The 25,643-nt window shown below is 39.2% G+C and overlaps 1 protein-coding gene across 12 annotated transcripts in view; it reads right to left on the bottom strand.

Annotated features, from left to right (window-relative positions):
- Positions 1 to 25,643, bottom strand: part of ERBIN (erbb2 interacting protein) — a 224,729-nt gene that overhangs the window by 36,420 nt on the left and 162,666 nt on the right. For all 12 annotated transcript variants that reach the window (XR_012158901.1, XR_012158902.1, XM_073344084.1 and 9 more), the window contains 11 exons: positions 21,219 to 21,282; positions 19,277 to 19,351; positions 16,993 to 17,137; positions 16,417 to 16,489; positions 14,289 to 14,418; positions 13,729 to 13,844; positions 12,556 to 12,625; positions 11,605 to 11,704; positions 6,941 to 7,062; positions 6,134 to 6,304; positions 5,059 to 5,241 (listed from right to left, as the gene is read on the bottom strand). Coding sequence is in view for 10 of the 12 variants with exons in the window: in XM_073344084.1 (XP_073200185.1) it covers positions 5,059 to 5,241; positions 6,134 to 6,304; positions 6,941 to 7,062; positions 11,605 to 11,704; positions 12,556 to 12,625; positions 13,729 to 13,844; positions 14,289 to 14,418; positions 16,417 to 16,489; positions 16,993 to 17,137; positions 19,277 to 19,351; positions 21,219 to 21,282 (1,249 nt within the window). In the remaining 2 variants the exon portion in view is untranslated. The remainder of the gene's footprint in view (positions 1 to 5,058; positions 5,242 to 6,133; positions 6,305 to 6,940; positions 7,063 to 11,604; positions 11,705 to 12,555; positions 12,626 to 13,728; positions 13,845 to 14,288; positions 14,419 to 16,416; positions 16,490 to 16,992; positions 17,138 to 19,276; positions 19,352 to 21,218; positions 21,283 to 25,643) is intronic.

The raw sequence follows: 25,643 nt of genomic DNA, 5'->3' as shown, positions 1-25,643 counted from the left end.
TGATTGTAGGACTGCTTTCTCAAAGTCAGGATCTGACTTGGATGCAATGGTAACAGCACAGTGATTGGTAAAAGTATGTACAGAAGACCGGGTAGCAGCCCTGCAAATGTTTAATATCAAAACATCACTGAGGAATGCTATCAACATCACTAGACACTCACTGAATGAGCCCGTAATCTCTGTGGAGGCATTGTCTGAGCTACTTTATATGTTGTCATAATTCAGGAAGCTATCCACCTGCAAATCACCTGTGCAGAGACCGCCTGAACTTTCATTCGATCCTCATAGGAAAAAAAAAAATGAGGGGATGATTGAAAAGTTTTATCCCTCTCTAGGTAAGATGCCAACGTACCATCTCACATCCACGTGAAGTTGCTATTCATCTGCATTCGAGTGCAGTTTAGAAAAGAACACTGGTAAATAAATCATCTGGGTAAAAGGAAACCACTCTCAACAAAAGGTTTGATGCGGCTGTAGGGCTACCACTTTGTCTATGAAAAAGTGCGTATACCGGGGCTCAGCCATGAAGGCCTGTAGCTCACTTACTCTCCTTGCAGATGTTATAACAAGGAAGGCTGTCTTCTGGCATAGGAGGGACAGAGAACAGGTTGCCAGGGGCTTGAATAGAAGTCCCATAAGAGGAGTTAAGCCAATTTTAATGTTCCACTAGAGAACCATTTTTTTCATAGGTAGGTGGAAACAAATAACTCTCTTAGAAATTTCACTACCATGGAGTTCAAGAAAATTGACTTCCTTTCGATGGGCAGATGAAACCTCAATGAACTGAGCAACAAACCAGAATACAGAAAGTATAATAGGTATTCCAAAATGTCCTGAATGCTAGCCAGCATCAGCTGAATTTCCCGAGCTAGCGACCAAAGTGAAAATTGCTTCCACTTGGCCAAATAAGTAGCCTTAGTAGAGGGTTTCCTACTAATAAGTAACACTGGTCAAACAGCTTCTAAACATCATTTCTCCTCTTCATCTAGCCATGCAACCATTCTGTGAGGTCCAGACTGCTCAGTATTGGATGCTAAATCTGACCCTGGTGCTGGATCAATAGGTCAGGATAAAGACAAAGAGATATGGGTGGTCAAACCAATAGACTGAGGAGGCTGGAGAACCACCCCTGTCTCAGTCAAGCTGGTGCAGTGAGAATCAATCTGGCATGATCCCACTTAAGTTTGAGAATGACCTGTGAGATGACTGGGAGCAGGAAGATGACATACAAGAACACAAATCCCCAACCCAAGTAGGTGTTTGTCAAGAAACCTGGACTGAGGCCTGCTCAGGAGCAAATCTGATGTCTTTCATTGCAAACAAGATTGACCTCAACACACTGTTCTTCAGAAACCATTCATAATTCTGAAAGAAAATCCTGCTGAAGTGATTGGCTAAGAAATTCCGCACCCCTGGAATTGTGAGACCATGATGCATTCTCCCTAATACAGAACTGCCAAAACTTGACTGTCTCCTGACAGAATTACTTGTAGTGGCCTCCACCCTGTTTGTTCACATAATACACTGTAGTACTGTTACGGGTAAGCATACGAACCACTGTGTGTCTGATGTGCAACTGAAAGACCTGACACACACTGTAAATAACTTGAAGCTCCACGTCATTGATATGAAGAGAAGCTTCCTGATCTGTCCACAGTCGCTGAACTTTCAAAATCCCAAGATATGCTCCTCAACCTACTGTGGAGACATTACTGTTATGGTCTGTGGAGGACAGATGAAGGTACATCTTTGCAAACATTGATTTGATCCATCCACCACTTAAAATGACTGCAGGATAGGTGGTGGCATTTTCACTAGGCAGTCCAATGACTCAGAACTCTGGCAATATGTGAACTTGAACCAGGCCTGAAGAGGACAAAGACGCAACCTCATATGCTGGACTACGTACTTACATGTGGCCATATGAACTAGCAACTTCAGGCATATATGAATCTTAGTGGAAGGGTTACACTGGTCAAACAGCTGCAGTAAGGAAGGACACAGCCTTATTGTGAGGACCATAGACAATGAATTATCTGAAATTGCTCACTTAGCAGAAACACCCTCAAACTTGTGGAATCTAGTAGGGCCCCCAATAAACTCTATCTTTTGTGTTGGTATTGAAGTTGATTTTTCTTTGTTTACAATCAGATTCAGATGATCAAAGAGATGCAGTGTGAACCAGACATGGTTGAGGAGTTAATCTCTGGACTTGCTCCTCAACCAAATCATTCAGGCAGAGAAAGACACATTCTTCTCTTCCTGAGATGTGCAGCTACTACAGCCGTGCATTTGGTGAAAACCCGAGGAGCTCAGGAAAGGCCAAAGGGGAGCACTATGTATTAATAATGCTGGCCTATGACTACAAATCTCAGAAACTTCCCATGACTCAAGAAAACTGCTACAAGGTATCTTGAAAATCGAGGGCAGCAAACTGGAAAAAGGGGTAAACAATGAGGTGGCAAAATTTGCAGACAATACAAAATTACTCAAGATAGTTAAGTCCAAAGCAGACTGCAAAGAGTTACAAAGGGATCTCACAAAAGTTGATAAATGGGCAACAAAATGGAAGATGAAATTCAATTTGATAAAAGCAAAGTAATGCACACTGGAAAACTTAATCCCAACTATACATACAAAATGATGCCTTCTAAATTAGCTATTACCACTCATTGCGGATAGTTCTCTGAAAACATCTACCCAATGTGCAGCGGCAGCCAAAAAAAGCTAACAATGTTGGGGAACCATTAGGAGAGGGATACATAAGATGACACAAAATATCAGAATGCCACTAAATGAATCCATGGTACGCCTACACCTTGAATACTGTGTACTGTTTTGATCACCCCGTCTCAAAAAGGATATTCTAGAATTGGAAAAAGTACAGAGAAGGGCAACAAACAATTAAAGGTATGGAACAGCTTCTGCATGAGGAGAGATTTAAAAGACGGGCCTTTTCAGCTTGGAAAAGAGATGATTAAAAGAGGATATGATAGGGGTCTATAAAATAATGACTAGTGTGGAGAAGTGAATAAGGAAGTATTATTTACTCCTTTCCATAACACAAGAACCAGGGATCACCAAATGAAATTAACAGGCAGCAGGTTTAAAACAAATAAAAGGAAGTACTTCACACAATGCAGTTAACCAGCGGAAGTCATTGCCAGGGGATGTTGTGAAGGCCAAAAGTATAACTGGGTTCAAAGAAGAACTAGCTAAGTTCATGGAGGATAGGCCCATCATCTGCTATTAGTCAAGATGGTCAGGGATACAATAGTAATAGTGCTGACAGCCCCTTGATACTGATAAAGAGGCCAATCTCAACTGCCCACTCCGAGTCTTAGACAGTGCCAAAGAGACGACAGAGATAAGTCTGCAATCAATGCAGGTCATGCCGAGGACCGCCCAAAAGTAGTCCTGGCAGCAGAATGCTCTTGAATAATTGGGGTATCAGGAACCGTGAGGCAAAGCAGGTATTACGCTGCTTAGTCTACCAATGGTGTGCATAGAGTTAGTGCCAATGTCATTGGTACTGGACTCAACAGGCATCCCACAGCTGGTACAGGAGTCAATACTACAGCAGCTAACGTGCTGCCTCAGAGTGTGGGTAGACAGCTCAACTCCATCTTGTGTACCAGAAGAATCACAGTGCCAGTCTTCACTCTTCCTGGAACAGGAAGATTAATCTCCCCACACTCTGATGGGGTCCAAAATGCGATCCATTTTGAGAGACCATTTTCTTGGACGTGATCTCTTCTTCCTGGGGTAGGCAGCATCGTCTGGCTGAGGAACATTGGCTTGCTCCAGCGTTGAAGAAGTCTGAGTGACTGGATGATCTGCAGAGGTCTCAGGTACTGAAACAGGCCTCATGACCTGCTCAAGGAGCAAGTCCCTCATTCACTTGTGTTTTTTTCTTGAAAAATTTGCACCTTTCTTCAATATGTCCTTTTCCAAGGCACAACAAGCACTGTGTATGGGCATCACTATTGAGAATAACCCTGGTTACCAACTGAAAGCAAGGAATTTTGTCCCTGTGTCTGATCAACTGGATCCTGGCATCTCCTTCACTTATTGGTATACTGCTGGCTTTGGAAAGTTGCTGTGCAATTGTTAAACAACCAACCTGTTGCTCTGATACCAAATCATTTTTTTTAAATGTCAAAAATAACATTTTCCAGAAACATTTGCAGCGGCTTGTCAGAACTAAGAACATGCTACTGGGAAAGGAGATACAGCTGTCCATGATTCCAAAGGGTGGCTTCTGAGAATATGCAATATATATTGTTTATTATTTAATGAACACATAACTGCACTTAATCTATGAAAAAATACAGTTTAAAAATTGTAATTTGAAGTAATTTTATTCACTGGTGAGTTCCACTGGTTTATGTCATGTCTCTCTAGCGGGTCCTAAGTAGAAAGAGATGAGGGACTCATCACACACCTAATACAAAGAGTACAGGAATTCAAGATCTCTGCCTGAATCTTAACCAAAAGTAGCTGTTGTGAGTTTATAAACCTGCAGAAATTAAATTCAAACCTCCTTTACTGTAGATGTCTCTATTAATCACAGTGGGACAGATTTTTGAAAAAATGTCTCCTTTTTACATTTAAAATGTGTAGGGATAATTTAAGTCACTTGAAAGTCTAAGTTTCAGACTGCTCCCACAAATCAGATACTTGGATATCTAAATGACAGCTGTGGCCACAACCACCTATGCAACAAAAAGGGAGACAGTTAAGGGGAAGCAGAAAATCAGCACCAACATATTTATATCAGTGTTTTTAGTGGGGGGTTTTTAAAATTCACATATATTTCAGTCTGTATCTCCAAATAAATGCAGATAAAAACTTATTTCAAAATAATATGAAATGAGAAAAACATTGCAGTACTTTGTTAATAACCATACTTACTTCCCAAATCCTCGCAATGCTAACGGGATGGGCATTTTCTGCTATTGTCAACATAATTTTTCATTGCTATCTTTCAGAATAGCAGATTCAATCCAACACGAACGCAATTCTTTTACTGCCATGGTGCTCATCACACTGCCATACCTCAAGCGTATCTTCATGGTTGACAATTATTTTCGTGTTCTCTAAGCTTTTAACATGTGCAGTCATCTGTGAATTTCCAGTGCTGTGCTCAGCTTCTGGTTCAATGGGCTTCTGCACGCAATTTTCCATCATATAGTTATCTCTGTCTTCTGTTTTGCTCTTTGCTGAAGCAATTTCTGAAGTCTAGAGTAATTTAAAAAAAAAAAAAAGATTAGTGGAGAACCACCCTGCAAAGGTTTATAATTATTAATGTTTTATAACTAAAGCTAATATTTTATATTTTGGGGAAGCCATACAATGACATAAAACAGACTCAACTTCAAAAAGAATTTTGACTGTGAAGCAAATATGAGAGAAAAAACCTTTCGGATTATTAAGACAGCTGATTAGAAAAAAAACCTTTTTTTTCCCCCTACAGGCCTATTTTATCCAATACATACCAATATATTCTAATTAGAATGGCAGACAAGTGAACACATTAATCAAAAACAACAAAACACACACAGGTGGACTGACAATGAGAGAAGTGAGCAGCTGTCAACACTGTTCTCCCACCTTACCATCACACAGAATCAACATGTTTCAGCCAGTGAGGGATCCCCTAGATGCTTCATCATTGCTGCCTTTTTCAGCTTTTTCTATAAACCTTCTGGTCAGACAGGGGAAAAGCAGAGCCCTTTGTGATCATTCTGATTTCCAATTTGAGAGTCAGCAAATAAGGGATGCTTAAAGGCGATGGAGATGCATCTTTCGGAAGATCAAACAAGCTACTTTTATGATATCAAAAGCGAGTATGATATACTGGCCTCAAGAGCGAGTCACTTGGGTTGCTTCCTAAGCAGAGTCATTCAGAGGGCAGCAACTATTACTAACACAAAGCAGCCATTTATTACTGGCTCTTTTAAAGTACTGAATACATAGGTTATGATCTTTAATTTGACTTTTTTTCCCCTCACTGAAATATTTTTTTAAAAGAAGACTGAATTAGAAGGAATAAATCAATATATTGTTATGCAATACTATATTCCAGATCTTTGGGACCGCTGTCAAAACTGGAAGAGGAATTGATTCTAACCTTTACACCCACATCTTTTACTGAAACTTGCTGGCCTTCTTTCTTTGACTCTTTGCCAGCATCTTCAGTGGTTTCTTCATCTTTTAGTCTGTGTACTATCGTTTGGACTGTTTTGACCATATTCTTTAGTTCATCAGGATATGGCGTTGGATATCTCTTCAAATTACCCTCCTGTGAAACAAAGAAAATAAGAGCAACAAAATAACTTAAAACATGAATATTTAATCAAATATGAATTTGACAAGAAGGAATTAACAGAACAAACCCTGCATACCTATTTTGCCATTTGAATTATACCTGGATAAGCCCAGGAATGCTGAGGCTAAATTAATGGGTCCCAGAAAACAGTTTGTTGTCCAATGCACGGAAGCCTGCCTCATCCTGTCCCATTAAAGTGGTTGCAGTTTCTCCTTGCCATATATTTAGAGAAAACTCAAAATACAGTCCTTAATCGCGATGAGATGCCAATGATTCTTCCTAACTACTGTCCTGAATTTTTGCAAAGCATCATAGTTCAGTAGTATCCCAGAAAAACAGTATTGCCTTAAACCTTAAAGCTCACAGTTTAATAACATGTGCTCCATTTTAACAACATATCCTATTTGGCCAGGCAAAGGAGACACCCACTAATCAAAAAGATTTCTCCCTTGGGTAATTTAAAAAATATGAGGGACGAAAAGAAAATAGATTTTACACTTTTTAATTCTTCAGCTACTGGAGACTAATCAGTGCAGAGAGAGGTTGATAGCCATTAGCAAGAGTAAAGGGGAAGAATTAGGAATTCAAAATGGAGTTGGCAATACTGACCCTGGGTGGTGCCTCCCTTTCATCTTTATCTTCATCACATTCAAATGCCACCTGAGCACGCTGTTTTCTCTGCTCCTCCCACAAAGAGGGATTGAAACTTTCATTATCAGATATGAACAGAACTAAATAAAAAACAAACACAATTCTAATAAATACAGGACACATTAAATGATATTAGAAACCATTTCTTTTTCCTTCCTTTTATTAGGTGGGGTTTGTATTTATACCTGTGCTTGAGAAGGTACAGGACCAGAAGTACCAGAAACTGAACATCTTCTATCCTCAGACCAATGCTATGCTGCAGCTCATTGTATTGAGAACCTGCCTGTTTTCTATTAATAGTGACTTCAGCTGCAATCTACAAAAAAAAATCCTCTGCAAAGCTGTATTTCAGTTTTCAAGTATTCTCACCAAAGGAACTCTCCTGAGCTGAGCTTGCCAACTGTAACAAATTATGCAGGCTGCTTTTCTGATATGCCTAATAAAGGCTGATATGACAACACTCAACTTCATTTCACTAAGATTTATAATATTTCCAGTAAAGAAAGACTTACATACAAATATGCCAGACTTCCAAATATCCACACTACTTCTATTACTACTACTACTACTAAGCCTTAAAAATAACAAAAAAGCCCACTAAAAACATTAAGATAAGCACATGGTTAAGCAGGAGTTATGAAAATTACAACAGTTTTACAAACTATTTCTTATTTTAAGCAAAAGGAAATATCCTAGATTACCTTGTTGTCACCACTTACTGCAGCATGTATGTTCATGACAGACATTACATAAATTGGTTCTGTATTAATCTGTCAAACTTTACAACAAAAATTTCCTGCATTCCTATATATCACATTAGCAATGAAGAGGTTGCTCACATAAACAGCTGCTTTTCAACATTCCTATACTTGCAATAGAACAGTGTTTCTCAAACTAGGGTCTGTAGACCTCTGGGGGCCCCAGAAGGTACTGGGAGGGTGGGGGAGGAGCAGGGATCCTGGGCCCATGCTGCTCCTGGAAGTGCTCCAGGGAGCAGCACGTGGAGACACCCTGTTTCCACACCTCTCACTCCCTCCTGCACCCCACACACCTGCCCCAGTCCTGAGCCTGCGCCTCTCATCCCCTTCCACACCCAAACTCCCAGCCCAGAGCCTGCACCCCTCACTCCCTCCGACACCCAAACTCCCTCCCAGAGCCCGTATCCACTCCTGTACCCCAACCCCCTGTCCTAGCCTGGTGAGAGTGAGGGTGCGGGAGAGCGAGCGACTGAGGGAGGCGGGATGGAGTGAGTGGGGGCGTGGCGTCAGGGAAGGGGGAAAATCATGGCCTTCAGGAAGGGGGCAAGGCAAGGGCTGAGTGGGGGGCCTTTGGGGGTCTCTGAAAACTTTTAAATCAAATTGGGGGTCCTCAGGTTGCTGAAGTTTGAGAACTGCTTCAATAGAAAAATAAATTTCTAGATTATATGAACCCCAAATGTAGCCTGCTATAGTCAAGATGATTAAAATTATATGTATTGAATAAATAAAGCAAATGTTGACATTTCAGCAAAAGACATCTTCGAAGACAAATTTCAGTTGACTAATCTATATTTGGAGTGCATTACTATGCAGGTTTTTCCTTCCTAAAAACAAATAAAGGATTCAATCTTCTAAATTCCACCTATAGTTCTTTTTGAAACCTGGTTTTGGGATGGTGACCCCAGACATCAAAGGGAGGTCCTCCCATCAATCTATTGGGCCTTAACCAAAAAAATGTATTCTATAAGCCATTCCCACCAAAAGATAGCAACTCATGAATTTAGAGTCAGGTGAGCCCAAATGGAGACACTGGACTTTCATCCACTCTCTCCAACTTCACTGGCATGAGAAACAATTATTTGAAAATGTATATCCTAATCTGGGTATTAGCAATAATAAAGTTACTAAAATTTATAGTTCTAAATATGATTCCCATACCCATAGGAAGCAGATGTGTTAAGCAAGAAATTGCCATTTTTACAGTCACTTTTCTGACCACTACACTAATATATTGGGCATTTGTGCTGTGAAACAGGGAATGTTGCCAACAAAGCGTTAATTGCCACCAATGTTCTCTCCAGCATTTTAATATGCAAATCAGTGTTACGAACTCTTGCAATTTCATTACAAGCCTTGCCATGATGTGATATTTTTCTTATGGTTCCAGCTGCTCAAATGAACGGTGCATAGTTCTTTCATGGGAAAGAAACAAAAAAGTTTCTAGCCTTCATAATTATAGAGGAAAAGGTTGAAAACATGACCCAAGCATAAACTAAAGAGCTTAAAAATTGGAAGGCAAGACAAGAGAAATACCCTCCCTTTTAAAATCTTATGATTTTTAATCTCATCTCATGCTCTTTTGGGGCCATACTCAGTTCCAACTCTGCTGATGATGGAATTTCAGATGGGGTGGGGGGGAACCTTTCTCCTTCATGACGGCTTTGAAGTGGAGGAAGAGCGCTTGCTCCTCTTTTCTGCTTCCTTATATGGGGTTGGAACGACTCCTCCCCCCTTTTGGTGATAATACTCTCACAATTTGGGATCAGAATATATGTTAAAAGAACATTATTAAGGTTGTGAAGTCACAAGGTTACAGAAGTTACTCAATTCTGACATTTCCTAACTTCTGAGTACTTGACTTCACAACCTTAATAATGTTACTTTAACTTTTAACGTGTGGGTAATTTCCTAGGTTCTTTGAAAAAGCAAACTTAAAAAAAAAAAATCAGAAATTCTATTATGTGGCATCACGTTGATAACTACATGGTTAATCAGCAGAGTTGGAATTTTTACATTCACTGCACAGAACTCTGCTCCTTGAGCTGAAGAAGTAACTGATAACAGCAGTGGGTTGTCATCCTCCTTGTGGACTAACACTAATGGGGGAATGAGACACTTTGCCAGTAGGTTTCAGAGATATTTGCTGACAGCAGATGAATGGTGAGAAAAATGGAATCTAGGATTCCATTCCAAGCTCTGAAGTGGCCAGGTATCCTTCTGCTTGTCCTCCAACAAGCCTACTTCCTTCTGCCCTGACCCCTCCAACTGTCCCTGTGCCACTTCTTCCCCACCCTGGCTCCTCATCCCAGAGGCATTCTTGTCATCTAGCCAGTCGCCTCCACTCCTCATGTCTCTTCCCAGTTACGGTCTCCTTGCCCAACCAACCCTGTTCTCCACACTCCCCGAGTCCAACTCTCTTACCCCATTCCTTTTCTCTCACTCCCTGAGCTCCTAGACTCCTTGCCCAGCCAGTTCCAGCTTCTGGCTTCTCACTCAATCTCTCTCCCCCCTACCCCCACCTCATAATCCTAGCCTCCCTGTCAAGGTTCCTATTGCAAACTCAGTCTCCCCCTTCCCCAGCTCCTTTTCCCAATCTCTTTGCCAAGGCAGTCCTAGTTCTCTCTTCACATCCAAGTCCTCATCAGATCTATCCATCTTCTCCACTCTTATTGATTCTCTGTTCTAAATGTCCTTGCCCAGCCACTCCCAGTCTCCCAGGTTCTCATCCACTCTCAGTCCCACCCACACTCCCAGTTTCCCTCGCCAGGAAACTGGTCCCAAACTCCTTACCCAACTGGTGCCAGTCCTCCCACTCACTCGCCCCTGTCTTCCCTTCCTCTCCCTAGGTTCCTTGTCTCAATCTACTTCTCCTACCCTCACCCCCAGTCCAGCTCACCCTTTTTGCATCAATCAGGCAACTTCCTCCTTTACGTTACCTGGCCACCACCAGAAGAAACAGTCTCCCTGCTCCCAGATCTGGTGCCCAGCCCCACCCTGGATCAGAGCAGATGCAATGAAAGTCCTGCTGAGCTCCTATATCTCTGGGCTGGTGCATGCTCAGTTATTCTATGGCAATGGCACATGAAGAGTTTGGTCAGATGTAGAAGCTGGGAGGGGCTGGTGCATGCCCGGGTGGACAGAATCTTTGGAAATTTTATCTGTAAAGTTCTAACATGTCTACCTACCATGTGCACCTTAGATTTTGCAAAGGCTTACAACTTGGACAAATTTGGGTGTTTTTTCATGGGGACAGCAACAGCACATCCCTGAAACAAAGGCCATCCCCAAACCCCCGCCAACTTTCAAGTTCCTGTGCCAAAGCATGGACATGTTGGAGCTTTTCAATGAAATGGCTTTAAGAACATTTTTTTTAGTATGACAAAACAAAATATCTTTCCCCAACCTCATTCTTGGAAATGGCCAAACCATTCTGGATCAAAACTTTTTTTTAAAGTCAGTCTGAGGCAGACACCAGGCAGAGCAATTTCTAGGCCAAAAGGTTAATCTTTGGCAAAATTATAAGCAACTGAAAACAATATCTCTTATAATGGGATGAGTCAGGCAAACATAATAAAAGAACGCACTGCCAGTCCTGACCTCTATTTCTCTCTTTGTCTCACACACACACACACTCTCTCTCTCTCTGGCCTGTCCCCCCGTCCCCGATTTAATAATCCCTGGACTCGCTCAGTTCTACCTCTGAGAAGTTATTGTTCACATTCTTCAGACAAATTTTCATCAGATTGTTCTTGTTTTTAGATCTAAAAAGTTTTATATATTGAAAGTCATGTTCTCTGAACTCTTTCCATTTTTACTTTCACTGGTCAGCATTTTTGACAGAAAGAATCACTCAGAAATTCCTACCATCCTCACTCCTTGGTTGCTGGGGGAACATGTAATTAGTAAGCACTGTTTTCTGTGTTTCAGGGTGGACTTCTTTTTGAAGGGGGATGAGCGGTTTAGACTGAGAAAAGAAAAAATACTATGAGAATATACATGTGCAATATGCAAATAGGATCTAAACATTGAAATCCCTGCTGCTTATCTACCCAATGCAGATTAGATTTTGAAGACTGATCTGTCTGGCATTATTTCCCATGTATTCTTCTCTGAAGGATTTTTACAAGTTATATAAAACAAAGTTATATCAAATAAATACATATTTAATAATAATAGTGTGGGAATTTGATAAACACACACTCTATAATAGTCTATTAGAGATGCATAAAATGGATGGATATGTATATACAACAAAGTATTCACTTTCATTCTAGGACTTTTCATTCTATTCATTACATAGTCCCAAAATATTCTACATCTGCAGTGTACATTTTCAATCTGAAACTGCAGGGAAGTAAATAGAACAGAACAATTTTCTAAACTAAAATTTGATCAGGACAATAGGTTCAGTGCCCTGCCTTACAAAAAATGTAAAGGATCCTGAAATTACCAGTGTGGTTGCTACCTCTGTTTTATATAGCAACTGAAAAAATGTATTTCTAGAAGCATAGTACCCCTTAACACCAATCTGGGCACTGGTTCAGTACTGACTCAAAGAGAAGAGAGAGTGTTATCTACTAAATTACCTGCACTTTCAACACTGTTGGATTGCCAGAAGTATGAATGTCTCCCATTCATGTGCCACTCACTGCTGTTTAGTTTATAAGAACTGAGAAAATTACAACCCAAGGTTGTCTTGGTGCATTTGCAGATTATCATTTTTTACCAACTAATTACTCCATAAAATTAACTATTTCTATTAAGAGTAACTTGGACAAATATCAATTATACAAACTTATTAAAAATACTTTTCACCTGATTGTCTGATAGCCACATCGCAGTCAGCTGTTGCAGCTTTGCAAAGCTATAGGGCAAATTCTTCAGTCTGTGAAAGAAACATCACAATATACAAGACAAAAATTTAGTCTAAGTATGGCTGTCAAGACTAATGGTCTGTTCAGAAACAATGCTATATATATTGCCTCTAAAAAGCTTGCGAAACATTTCAAGAAAATATTGTTAGCTAAATAGAAGGGTAATAATTTGAGGGGCAAACCATTTAATTTCCAGTAAATGCTACGGCTGTGTTGAGAAAGATAATTCCATTTTGTGGAGGAGTTCAAATATTTTGAAATCTGGTATTGTTCTAATTAGCTACAACCACTCACCCCACCCCAAAATGTCTAAACTGTCGCTAACGCAAAGGTAGGCAGGTAGGCAAGCTGGCAAGAAACTAGCTGTTTTCCACTGGAATCCTCCTTCACTTCCAGAGGAACTTTGCCAAAATCGAATGATCTCTGTGAAATGTTTCAATTTCAATGGAATGGCAAATTCCAGCAAAGAAATGTTTTATCACAGTTTCACTGACCAGTCTAGTAAATGCAGAGATGCATTCAAAGTACTATACAGTATACTGTGATAGTACTCTGTATCCTGCCTTGTACTGTTCATACATATATGGCATGCAAATCTTTCCTGAAATACTGATTCAGATAGTCTTACAAATTTAACTCCAAAAGAATAAATGCTGATGACTATGAATGAGATGAACCTGTGCCACACAAGGGAAAAGAGATTCATTAAAACCACTTGGGCTTAACAACTACAACATATCTGCTGGATTCACATGCAACTGGAAGAGTACAATAGCAATAAAAATGTGAAATAGTGCAGTTCTGCTTCTTGAATCACTCCCAATGCAGTGACTGGAAAGGAATAAAGAAGATTTTACAAAATGTAGAGGCGTCCAAAAATATGCAGTATGACGATTAGTGTGACAAATAATAAAATATAAATTAAAGGTGTTATTTTAAGTTTTAAGATGAGAAAGAACTCCAATAGAAAGATCAAAACATTTTTGGAAGGGTGGAATGAAAAGGATTATATTTTGTACAAAGTGTCTTGGAGAGACAATGCATTCAGATTCCAATCTCTGCCATGCTTCTGCATTTTATGCCATATTTAACTAAATGAATGCAATTCACAAACCTATTGTCACTTAGATTGATGACTTTTAATTTCTGCATATCACCCATTTCTTCAGGGAGAAATTCAAGCTTGTTGGAATGCAGAAATAGCACTGTTACATTTTTCCAGTTTCCAATCTGAAAAAATAAATGATTATTCAGCTTTACAACTCTACCTACACTGATTCACAATATTAGAATGAACACATCTAATATTACATTTTATTTTGTATGTACAATTTTATTTGTTTTTCTTAAATATGAAAGTGAATATACCATTATAATACAGTATTAACTATAAGCAATTATTCTTTCCTTTATTTTCCATCATGTTGTTTATGAACTAACAATTCAGACATTACTTTTGCAAAACCAAGGTTGTCTCAAAATAGTTGAATACTTGGATTGCAATTGCTTTAACTCCACTATATGTACATCAATGAATTTTTAAAGCATTTTCAGAAAATCCACCCAAAATCTGTCACTGTGGTATCTGAAGTGAATGGAACTAAGGTAACTATGAAATATAGTCTAATATCCAGGTAATATGTGGAATAATATTAGCTCTGAGCAAAAACATACCTCTGGTGGCAGCTGTGTTAAAAAATTATGATCTGAAGCAAAGGTCCTTATGTTAGTGAGTTGCCCAATAGATGAAGGCAAAGCTTCAATCTCATTAAAACTACAATCCAGTTCTTCTACTGATATTAGCCTGAACAAAATTAAAGAAATTCAAAATATCAACCTGATATATACATAAAAACTTACTTGCTTTAACAATACATAATTCTTAATACAATTAATTTTCATTATAATTAGACTAAGTTTATTTACAATTAAATTTATGGATGAAACTCAAACGCTTCAGAAACCTAAATAACCATTCAAAAATTCAGATACTTTTTGAACCTGATCTACACTGATGCTCTCTCCTCATGTATTCAGGCTAAAGTAGACTTTTTTCTCTTAACTACCTGTGGCCTGTTTTTCTATCTCTGCTACCCCATAGTCCTTAAATCCAAATGGATGATGACCTAGATACCTCTTTCCTAGGGCCCAGCATCTCCACTTAAATTTTTTACGCACTGCATCATACAGTGCTGTTTGAAGCACACCCGATAATGGAAACATTCAAAGTGGACATGCCAGAATCAGAAGAATGTTAAGCTGGGGCAGCAATGAAGGGATAAAGACTTCTTTAGTCCTAAAAAGTAGGAATATGGCATGTAGAGAGCAGTCGGAGTCAATGTGATGATGACCTCATTAAGCAAACATTTTTAAAAGGTGAAGAAACAGGGCTGAGGTGCAAACATAACCTATGGTTTTACACCAGCTGGTTCACTTATGTCTCACAGTAAATAAACTGCAATTTGTACCTAGCACCTTAGCCTTGAATTTTGATGTCCAAACAAAATTTAACAAATTTAGTACAGCTAGGCAAAAATAATAACAGAATGAATGAATGCCCGTAAGTTTTTACTATATCAACTCATTTTTTAAAAAATTCTAAATTCTCTACAGTATTTACTTTATGAACCAATGATTTTTACTATTACGTAACTTGGTTCACTCTGATAAAAATGGTGAATACCTAATGACAATAAAAGATTAGTGGGTTGGCCCAAATCTGATTTGTTGACTGTTTAATCGGGGAAGATATTCATGTCTCATTTTTAAAATGGAATGTATAAAATACCTATTTCAGTTTATTTGAAATGTTTACAGGATGTAACTCACTCAGCCAAAAATATGAAGCTGGGGGACCTTTTGTATACACTATGTTCCTCCACATTTTAATTTGACTGCATGTTTTACTGAACACATAAGAAAGGCTACGTTTTAGTCACGGATATTTTAGTAAAAAGTTCATGGACCAGTCACGAGCAGTAAACAAATAGTCACGAGCAGTAAACAAAAATTCATGGCCTGTGATCTGTCCATGATTATATACCCCTAACAAAAACTTGGGAAGGGGGGCGCAGGTGCTTGGAGGGGAGAAGAAGGGTGGTCCGGGAGTACCGCAGGTGCTGGGGGAGGTGGCCTGGGACCCCTGCTGGTGCTGGGCGGGGGAAGGGTTGGCGGGGCTGGTAGGGGGCTTTGCACTCTGCTCCCACCACACGCGCCAGCTGTGCAGTTCCCATTGGCCAGAGACTGCAGCCAATGGGAACTGTGGGGGCGGGGCCTGTGGCCACAGTCAGCACAAAGCCTGCTGGCCCCTCTGCTGCCTGGGAGCTTCAGGGCCATGCCAATGGGAGCCAGGGAGCCCCCCCACCTCAAGTAAGCACCCCCCGCATCCTCCAACCCCTAACCACCTCCAACACATCCAAACTGCTGCTACTGGCCATGGGGCTGCCCAGCTTGGTCAGCTCCTGATTCAGCACCGGCCACTCCCGAAGTCACGGAAACCGTGACCTCCATGACAGACTCGCAGCCTTACGCATAAGTATTATTTTATTCTCCCATACTTCCAGTTCATTTCTCATATATACTGATGCCTGCATTTCTGAATGCAGGATTCTGCTCCTTGAAAATACAAACAGTTACATACAGCCAACTAGCAGCTGGATGTGAAGGCTACTGTTGAACATCATTATCTCATGAAGAGAGATTAGTGCAACCAGTCATACCAAGCAAGTACAGAAAGTAGATTATTGTTAATGAAGAACTTGCAAAAAAACAAGGCAAAGTTTTATACAGGTGAAAGACTTACCCTCCTATGGAGTCTGGCAAATACATCAACTGGTTTTCATCAATTTTAAGTGTTGTTACTTTCTTTAGTGAACCTGTTGTAAAATGAAATCGAATCAAAAAAGAGTGTTCAAATAAGAAAAGAGTGTAATATCTTCAAATAAAGGAAGTTGCAGTTAAGAATAAATGTTACTGGCAAGTCATGTTGTTTTCCATATTACCTGAAAACTTCGGAAACATATATGCTATGTATCTCTTGAGGAAATAAACACATTAGTTTATAGAGTTTCATTTTCAGCTTATCATATGTCAGCCACACAGAAAAGATAAACCCCTCATCTCTAGTTAAAGTTAATACTTCACCATTCATTTACAAAATTTTTTTCAAATTTTGTGATAAATCTGCAATCCCAGAATGTTACTCAATATTGCTGCATTATTATTTTATCCAATGTCTTGCATATTTATTAATAGAACAGTTTAAGATTACTGTTTTGATTTTGGGTCCATAGGCTATTCCAAATTGTATTCCATGAAGTTTTGTCCAATAGCTACCTTAATTTTTTTAAAAGCGCATAAATTAGAGGATAATACAAACCAATGGACTCTGGAAGTTGCTGAAGTGAATTACTGGATAACAGCAGGTCTTGTAGGCTTTCACAGCCTGAAACACCTTCTTCAACCATTTCAATGTTGTTTTTAGAAACATCCAAGTAGGTCAGCTGTTTCAAGCTGCCAATTAACTAAACGTGAGGGGGAAAAATGGGTTAATTCTGCAACTTCAGTCAATGAACAAAGCCATTATCTCTTACAGTCTACTGATTCTAAAGCCGCGTTTCTCAAACTGGGATCAAAACCCAAAAGGAGGTCACAAGACTATTATAGCAGGGGTCACGAGAGAGGTGGGTGCTGGCCGGGTGCTCAGCTCTGAAGGCAGCACTGCCACCACCAGCAGTGCAGAAGTAAGGGCGGCATGGTATGGAGGGGGGTTGTCACAGCCTGAACTATTTTTCAAAGGAGGTCCCAGCAAAAAAGTTTGAGAATCCCTACTAAAGTATCATGCTGCAAGAGAAAATAAAATTAAGTGTTATTAGCATCATGGTGTAATTTGATATTAAATAGCCAAACTAGATCATGCTACTACATTTATTTTTATAATATATAAATATCAGAATGTGGAGTATAGTTGTATGCATGCCTGCACAGTTTAAATGTAAACAATGCACTTATTGGGGTTTCTTTTCAAAATTTATTCATTTTACAATTCAATCTCTGGACCAGGAACACGCCTTAATTTAGCATAAGCAGAGACTGTACCTAATGTAACATGGAAGTGTCATAATTTATCATAGGTGAAGCAGCATTATTGCTCTTCAGGCGCTCAACTTTCTCCCTGATGCGTACAGTTTTTGTAGAGTTGAACCCTACCTTCCCCTAAAAAGCAACTCCAATGGCAATCATTAACTGGACTAAGTTGAGGGATTAAACAAGCAAAAACCTAAGCTCTTCATATTTTTACTTTAACTTTCTTATTTTTCTACATGGCTCAAGCATACACAAATGTTTATGAACACTAAACCAGCTAAAACACCATGTGTCACTTATGGACAGTTTTACCAAACTTAGGCTGTACAGTATAGCAGAAAGGCTTTAAAAAAATCTTATCCAAGGAATAATTAATTGAAATGGGAAAAAAAGACTAAAGATGGCTATAGATCAGTTCCTAGAAAAGTGCTGTAGACACAAGTAGACTGACTGCAAGCCTCAAATGTCAGAAGAGCACTACGACTTTGTAAGTCTGAAAGCAAAATACATATTGACCATACTTTGAAGTACAAGTTATAAAAAACAATCAGCAGTGAAGTTACAAAATAATCAATTTGCTGTAATTGTAAGAACATAAGAACAGCCATACTGTGTCAGACCAAAATTCCATCTAGTCTAGTATCCTGTCTTCCAACAGTGGCCAATGCCAGGTGCTCCAGAGGGAATGAACAGAACAGGTAATCATCAAGTGATCCATCCCCTGTCTCCAGTTCCCAGCTTCTGGCAAACAGAGGCTAGGGACACCACCCTGCCACTCCAGGTTAATAGCCATTGATGCACCTATCCTCCCTGAACTTATCTAGTTCTTTTTTGAACCCTGTTATAGTCTTGACCTTCACAACATCCTCTGACAAGGAGTTCCACAGGTTGACTGTGTGTAGTGTGAAGAAATACTTCCTTTCGTTTGTTTTAAACCTGCTGCCTATCAATTTTATTTGGTGACCCCTAGTATATACTATTTATTTTAAGGCTCATTAGAACAGGAATAAAATGTCAGTGTGGACCATACATAACTAACTGAGATCCAGAATATAGAGCCTGACCCTAAACCTATTACAAATCAATGGGAACATTTGCACTGGCTTCAATTGGCTTTGGGTCAGATCCACAGTAAAATTCTTAAGTACACCGAATGGAGATACTCAAAAGCGATGAATAATAATTGGCCATATTCTATATCTACAGTAATCATTAGAATTTACCAAAATATATCTTCTGAATTGCAGTTTGCTCTCTAAAGTAAAATTTCTTCCCGGGGGGGAAAAAAAAAGTAGATATCCCTACATTAAAACTAGGATTTGGATCTAAATCTTTACAGAATTGAGGCATAGGTAAGAATCTAAAACGACAGAACAATTACTTTCACTGAAAGGAACTGTTTATACCTATCCCACAAGAGATGAGCAACAGCTTTCAAAAGGGTTACTTAAGCAAAAGCACTTAATCTCCTAGCTTTGTGGTTCTGTTAAATATTCTTAATTTAAGAAGTTAATTGACAAGACAAGTACTACTACACAGTTAAAATACAATGCATTTAAAACATCAAAAAGACATACCCCGGGGAGAAGAGTTAGTCTATTACCATCCATCCAAAATTCCTTTAACCCACTCAGTTGTTCAAGTACTTCAGGCTGTTAAAAAAAATTTTTTTAAATCAGATACAAAAGAACAGTTTAAATGCAGCAGTGAAACAGTCAATTCAGCCATTTGAATAGTCTTATTTAATAAGATTTTTTTAATCCAAGTTTTAAATTTATACTTGATTTGTGTGGAGCCACAGAACACAACACAGATAACGAATTTACAAAATGTAAGTCTCTGACCAGTGTAAACATTTGGCTAAAATTTTTAAAACAATTTTTACAAAAAACTTAGCTTGTTTTCCTTTTGCAACACACATTAAATAAATCTTACATGTACCTATCGCCTTTCATACTGAGAGATCTAAAAACATTCTATTAATTTTACACCTCAGCATGGCTATTTATTCAGCCAGTTAAGGTCTATTAGATGCTAGACCAGGCAAACTTAAAAGCTGTAGCTTAAAACCTGTAACACTGTAGTAGCAAATCAAAAGGTGTATATGGCATAAATGAACCATTATATCAGCGAAGAAAATATTTTAACAATGAGATCCTATTATAACTTTCCTCCTTAATTTGTGATAGGTCTCAAAGGAGGACATATAGAAGACAAAGGAATGTAGAATTTGTTTTCCCATTTAAATACAAATGTTTTCTCAAACCCAAGGAAAGAGGCAATACCACTTGACAAAACACACATATGTATGCTTCACTGGAAATATTTATACTGTGTTCCTGAAAAAACAGAGAGAGTATATGATGGAGGTATTGGCTGTAGCCCAATAGTTAAGACTGAGTTGAGTTTTGCACTTAAAACGGGGATTCAATCACTTTATTATGTATGAAGACTACAGCAACCTCTTCCCAAAATTACGCTTCTTACTACAAGTACAGAACTAATTTTCTGAGAATTCCCAAGCAAGTCTTAATTAGTTCATGAGTGAAGATTTAAAGTGGATTCCTTAAGAAATTTAACATTCATTGCCAAAAGATCTTCATAGAATAATGCAAACTCTTTAAACTTTTTAAGTAGGAAGGAAAACAGGCATACAGGGATGAAGTGACTCATCCAAAGTTACAAAGCAGCCCAGTGCCAGAGCTAGGAACAGAAACCAAGTAATCTGATCCTCAGTATACTTTCTTAGTACACAGGCTAGTAGTGCATAGGGAAGTGCCTGGTACAACAGCACTCCTCAAACTGTCCCCCACACAGCACTTACTAGTGGTCCACAGAGTGTTGGCCGATCACACGGTGTTGGCTCTTCATCATGTTTCCAATTGCTAAATTCCATTATAAGACAGCTAAAAATACATTGAATACTTTCCTAATATTACTTTTCTGTATCAGCAGTTGCTGTAGTTGCTACAGAAACATTATGGTATTGTAAATGGGAGAGGAAGTGCTTGTCTGCAGCATTGTGAATGGGAAAGGAGGCAATCTTCCCTATGACAAGGTCTGAGAACCCCAAGCCAACTCTATTGTGGGCATTACCCAAAACAGCAAGTAAATAATAATTTCTCTTGAGCCCAAATAATTTACACTCACTATCTATCAATAGAAGGTTCCTCTTTACAGTTTATATTTGCCTGCCATACTGAAGCAAATGAAGACTTGGACCATTTAAATATTTTGTCACCAAATCAAAGAATTCCTATGCCTGCATATTAAAATGCATCTACCACCAAATGTCACAGTCCTATCACATCATTAGGGTTTTTTAAAAGGAAAAGGGAAAATAAATATTTTGCCAGAATTTTTACAATAGATTCCATAAAGCAGAAAGAAGTGTATGCAACATTTGTTCAGTAACATAGCTTGTAGGCGGATTTTTACATTTTGATGTTGATTAAAAATAGATTTAAGGATAAAGGTTTAGGAAAAGATTCTAAGCTCTGCTACTTAACTAAAACTCACCACTTCTGTGAATTCATTACTTCCTAAGTCCAGTCTCTCTAGCTGAGTCAGTCTGTTCATGGTTCTGCACATGGAAGGAATTAATAAGGAATTAGATTTAAAAAAATACCAGTTACATCCAATCTTCCTGTATTCATACTAATACATCTTTTTAATCAGCATTAAAGAGTGATGCAGTTTTGTTGCTACATAGGTTAAGATTTTCATACATTGTTCAGTTGAATAACTATACATTAATGATCCCGTTGACTAAATCACACAAAAGAAGTCAGAGCTTTAAATAATCTAGTGTCAGCTCACTTAATTTTTGTAAATTAAATTATGACCAATCATTCCAAGTCATTCAGTAAAGCTACTCTCCACCCACTTACACTTCCTTCTATCTCTCCCAACTCACTGCAATCATTTCAGAGTTCTCTCGTTACATCATCTTTGGTTGGCCCAGGTCATCTGGACTCGGGCTCAGCACTAAAAATTTCTGTGTAGATGTTTGGGCTCGGGCTGGAGCCCAAGAGCTGAGACCCTCACCTCTGAGCTGGAATGTCGATACAGCAATTTTACAACCCTGCAGCCCAAGCTCTGCAAGCTCAAGTCAGCTGACCCAAGGTCAGATGAGAGTGTTTTATTGTTGTGTAGATGTACCATCTATAGCCAGAATGCTCGTTTTCTATCTACGTTCCCTCATCAATGTGAGCGTTGCATAATGGAGCAGTCATATTATACAAAACACAATCAAAATTTCAATTTAGTCAAAAATAAAGAATTTAACAGACAGTTTTAATTAAGCCTTAGACCCCAGTACTGCAAACACTTAGGCCCATGGATAACTTTATTGATGCTAGCAATATCATTTACTTCAGTGGGACGACACCCAGCTTTAGTTACGTGCTTATGTTTGCAGGAATTGGCCCTGCATAGTACTAAAGTAACCCTCCCTAAAAATCATTTGTTCCCCCCAACCCCCCTTTTTTTTAGGAAGTGGTCACTGTAAGTGTAACTGTTGTTGAAAACAATGCAATCAGAAGTACACTTAAAAAGCCAATGAAAACATTTCCAAACTGAGAAGCTTCTTAGTTTCTGCATATATAATTTGTCTTTAATTTCAGCTATCAAATAAACCATCTATGCAATGTTCAGTACTCTTGCTTTCCTTTCAAATAGAAGACCTATTTTTAATATGCATTACAATAGTTCCAATTCTTCAAACTCTAAATATTGGATCAGTTTAAAGCTACATAATGTATTTGGCACAAACTAAGGTTAATTTAGTTGCTTGACATTACTCACTCACTTTGATTAACAGCTTTAACAAGTGCTTTTTGCTTCAGTGTTAAATATTTTACTCAAACCTAATTCAGTAGGAGTACTAGCTGTATGTTAATATGTTTGTCCAATGACATATATGATTAAAAATAAAAATCAACACGTATCAATAAGTGTGAACAAACTAAAGGAAAAAATACAGAAAAATCAACAGGAAAACAAGCAAGAAAATTGTTTAGGCTCTATAGCAAAATATTTATTCAGGCTGGTGTACCTCATTAGCACCAATAAAGCATTTTCCCCCTTTTGCATCTACTTTCCAAATGTCTTTTTTCCTTTGCTATTATTTAGTTCTATATGGATTTTTTTCATCCAAACTCATTCTTCACCGTTATAAAGCACCTTTATTTATAAACATATATCTGGACTTTTAAAAGTATTTTAATTTAGATGTTTGTTACAGTCCCTGCCTTCACTTCATAATTGAAGGTGGGCCATGCATTAATCTGCTAATTATATCACCTGCAAAGTAGACGCAGGGTGCTGAGAGTTTTAGCAGCTATGCTGGGCTTCCTTCTTAGCCATATCATATATTGATAGTGCTACTCTCTAAGGCCCCAGATCAGCAATGTACTTTTGCATGATGTTATCTTTAAACACACAAATAAAACCAATAGCTTTAAGTACCTTGCTGAATTGATCCTAGAAGATGTGGAAGAGTTATGGCAGCAGCTGTGTTGCTAGGAAGATTATGGTGGCGCTAGTCAAGACTGCATAGTTAAAGCTGAATTTATTGTTGTGCATACAGAATGAAATCCTGGCCCCACTAAAGTCGCTAGCAAAATGCTCATTGACATCAGTGGAGCCAAGATTTCACCTAGGAAGCATTACAACATTCCTGTCAACATTTCTATCCAGAAGAGAACTACACTTAAGTTACTGATATATTCTCTTAAACTTAACTCCATCTACATGTAGGTTTTCGTCTGGGAATTACCGATATATTTGCATTTCAACTGTAACTATATGTCGAACGTCCCTCACTTTGAGGGATGTCAGTTTACATATACCAGAAATAAGACATCATGAAGCTAAAGGTAAACAAAATTCTTTACGTCAAATGAATTAATATCACAGCATTTAAAAAAAGAAAAGGAGTACTTGTGGCACCTTAGAGACTAACCAATTTATTTGAGCATAAGCTTTTGTGAACACAGCTCACTTCATCAGATGCATACTGTGGAAAGTGTAGAAGATCTTTTTATAAACACACAAAACATGAAAATATACCTCCTCCCACCCCACTCTCCTGCTGCTAATAGCTTATCTGAAGTGATCACTCTCCTTACAATGTGTATGATAATCAAGTTGGGCCATTTCCAACACAAATCCAGGTTCTCTCACACACACACCCCCACTCTCCTGCTGGTAATAGCTTATCTAAAGTGACTACTCACCTTACAATGTGTATGATAATCAAGGTGGGCCATATCCAGCACAAATCCAGGGTTTAACAAGAATGTCAGGGGGGGGGGGGCAGGAAAAAACAAGGGGAAATAAGCTTGAATAGAGACTGGGAGTGGCTAAGTCATTATGCAAGGTAACCTAAGTTAATTGTATCAAACTTGCAAATGAATTAAAATTCAACAGTTTCTCGCTGGAGTCTGGATTTGAAGTTTTTTTGTTGTAATATCACAACTTTCATGTCTGTAATCGTGTGACCAGAGAGATTGAAGTGTTCTACGACTGGTTTATGAATGTTATAGTTCTTGACATCTGATTTGTGTCCATTTATTCTTTTACGTAGAGACTGTATGTAGAGACAGCTCTCCAACACCACTTTCTACAAGCCATTACCCTCTGATCCCACTGAGAGTTACCAAAAGAAACTACAGCATTTGCTCAAAAAACTCCCTGAAAAAGCACAAGATCAAATCCGCACAGACACACCCCTGGAACCCCGACCTGGGATATTCTATCTACTACCCAAGATCCATAAACCTGGAAATCCTGGGCGCCCCATCATCTCAGGCATTGGCACCCTGACAACAGGATTGTCTGGCTATGTAGACTCCCTCCTCAGGCCCTACGCTACCAGCACTCCCAGCTACCTTTGAGACACCACTGACTTCCTGAGGAAACTACAGTCCATCGGTGATCTTCCTAACACCACCATCCTGGCCACTATGGATGTAGAAGCCCTCTACACCAACATTCCACACAAAGATGGACTACAAGCCGTCAAGAACACTATCCCCGATAATGTCATGGCTAAGCTGGTGGATGAACTTTGTGACTTTGTCCTTACCCGTAACTATTTTACATTTGGGGACAATGTATACCTTCAGATCAGCGGCACTACTATGGGTACCCGCATGGCCCCACAGTATGCCAACATTTTTATGGCTGACTTAGAACGCCGCTTCCTCAGCTCTCGTCCCCTAACGCCCCTACTCTACTTGCGCTACATTGATGACATCGTCATCACCTGTACCCATGTAAAAGAAGCCCTTGAGGAATTCCACCATGATTTCAACAATTTCTATCCCACCATCAACCTCAGCCTGGTCCAGTCAACACAAGAGATCCACTTCCTACAGTGCTAATAAATGATGGTCACAAACACCACCCTATACCGGAAACCTACTGACTGCTATTCCTACCTACATGCCTCCAGCTTTCACCCTGACCACACCACATGATCCATCGTCTACAGCCAAGCTCTGCGATACAACCGCATTTGCTCCAACCCCTCAGACAGAGACAAACACCTACAAGAGCTCTATCAAGCATTCTTACAACTACAATACCCACCTGCAGAAGTGAAGAAACAGATTGATAGAGCCAGAAGAGTTCCCAGAAGTCTCCTGCTACAGGACAGGCCTAACAAAGAAAATAACAGAACGCCACTAGCAGTCACCTTCAGCCCCCAACTAAAACCCCTCCAATGCATTATTAAGGATCTACAACCTATCCTGAAGGATGACCCAACACACTCACAAACCTTGGGAGACAGGCCAGTCCTTGCCTATAGACAGCCCCCCAACCTGAAGCAAATACTCACCAGCAACCACATACCACACAACAGAACCACTAACCCAGGAACCTATCCTTGCAACAAAGCCCATTGCCAACTGTGCCCACATATCTATTCAGGGGACA

This window comes from Lepidochelys kempii, chromosome 5 (genome assembly GCF_965140265.1).
Source record: "Lepidochelys kempii isolate rLepKem1 chromosome 5, rLepKem1.hap2, whole genome shotgun sequence".
NCBI lineage: Eukaryota > Metazoa > Chordata > Testudines > Cheloniidae > Lepidochelys > Lepidochelys kempii.
This window is presented reverse-complemented; position numbering and strand designations above follow the sequence as displayed.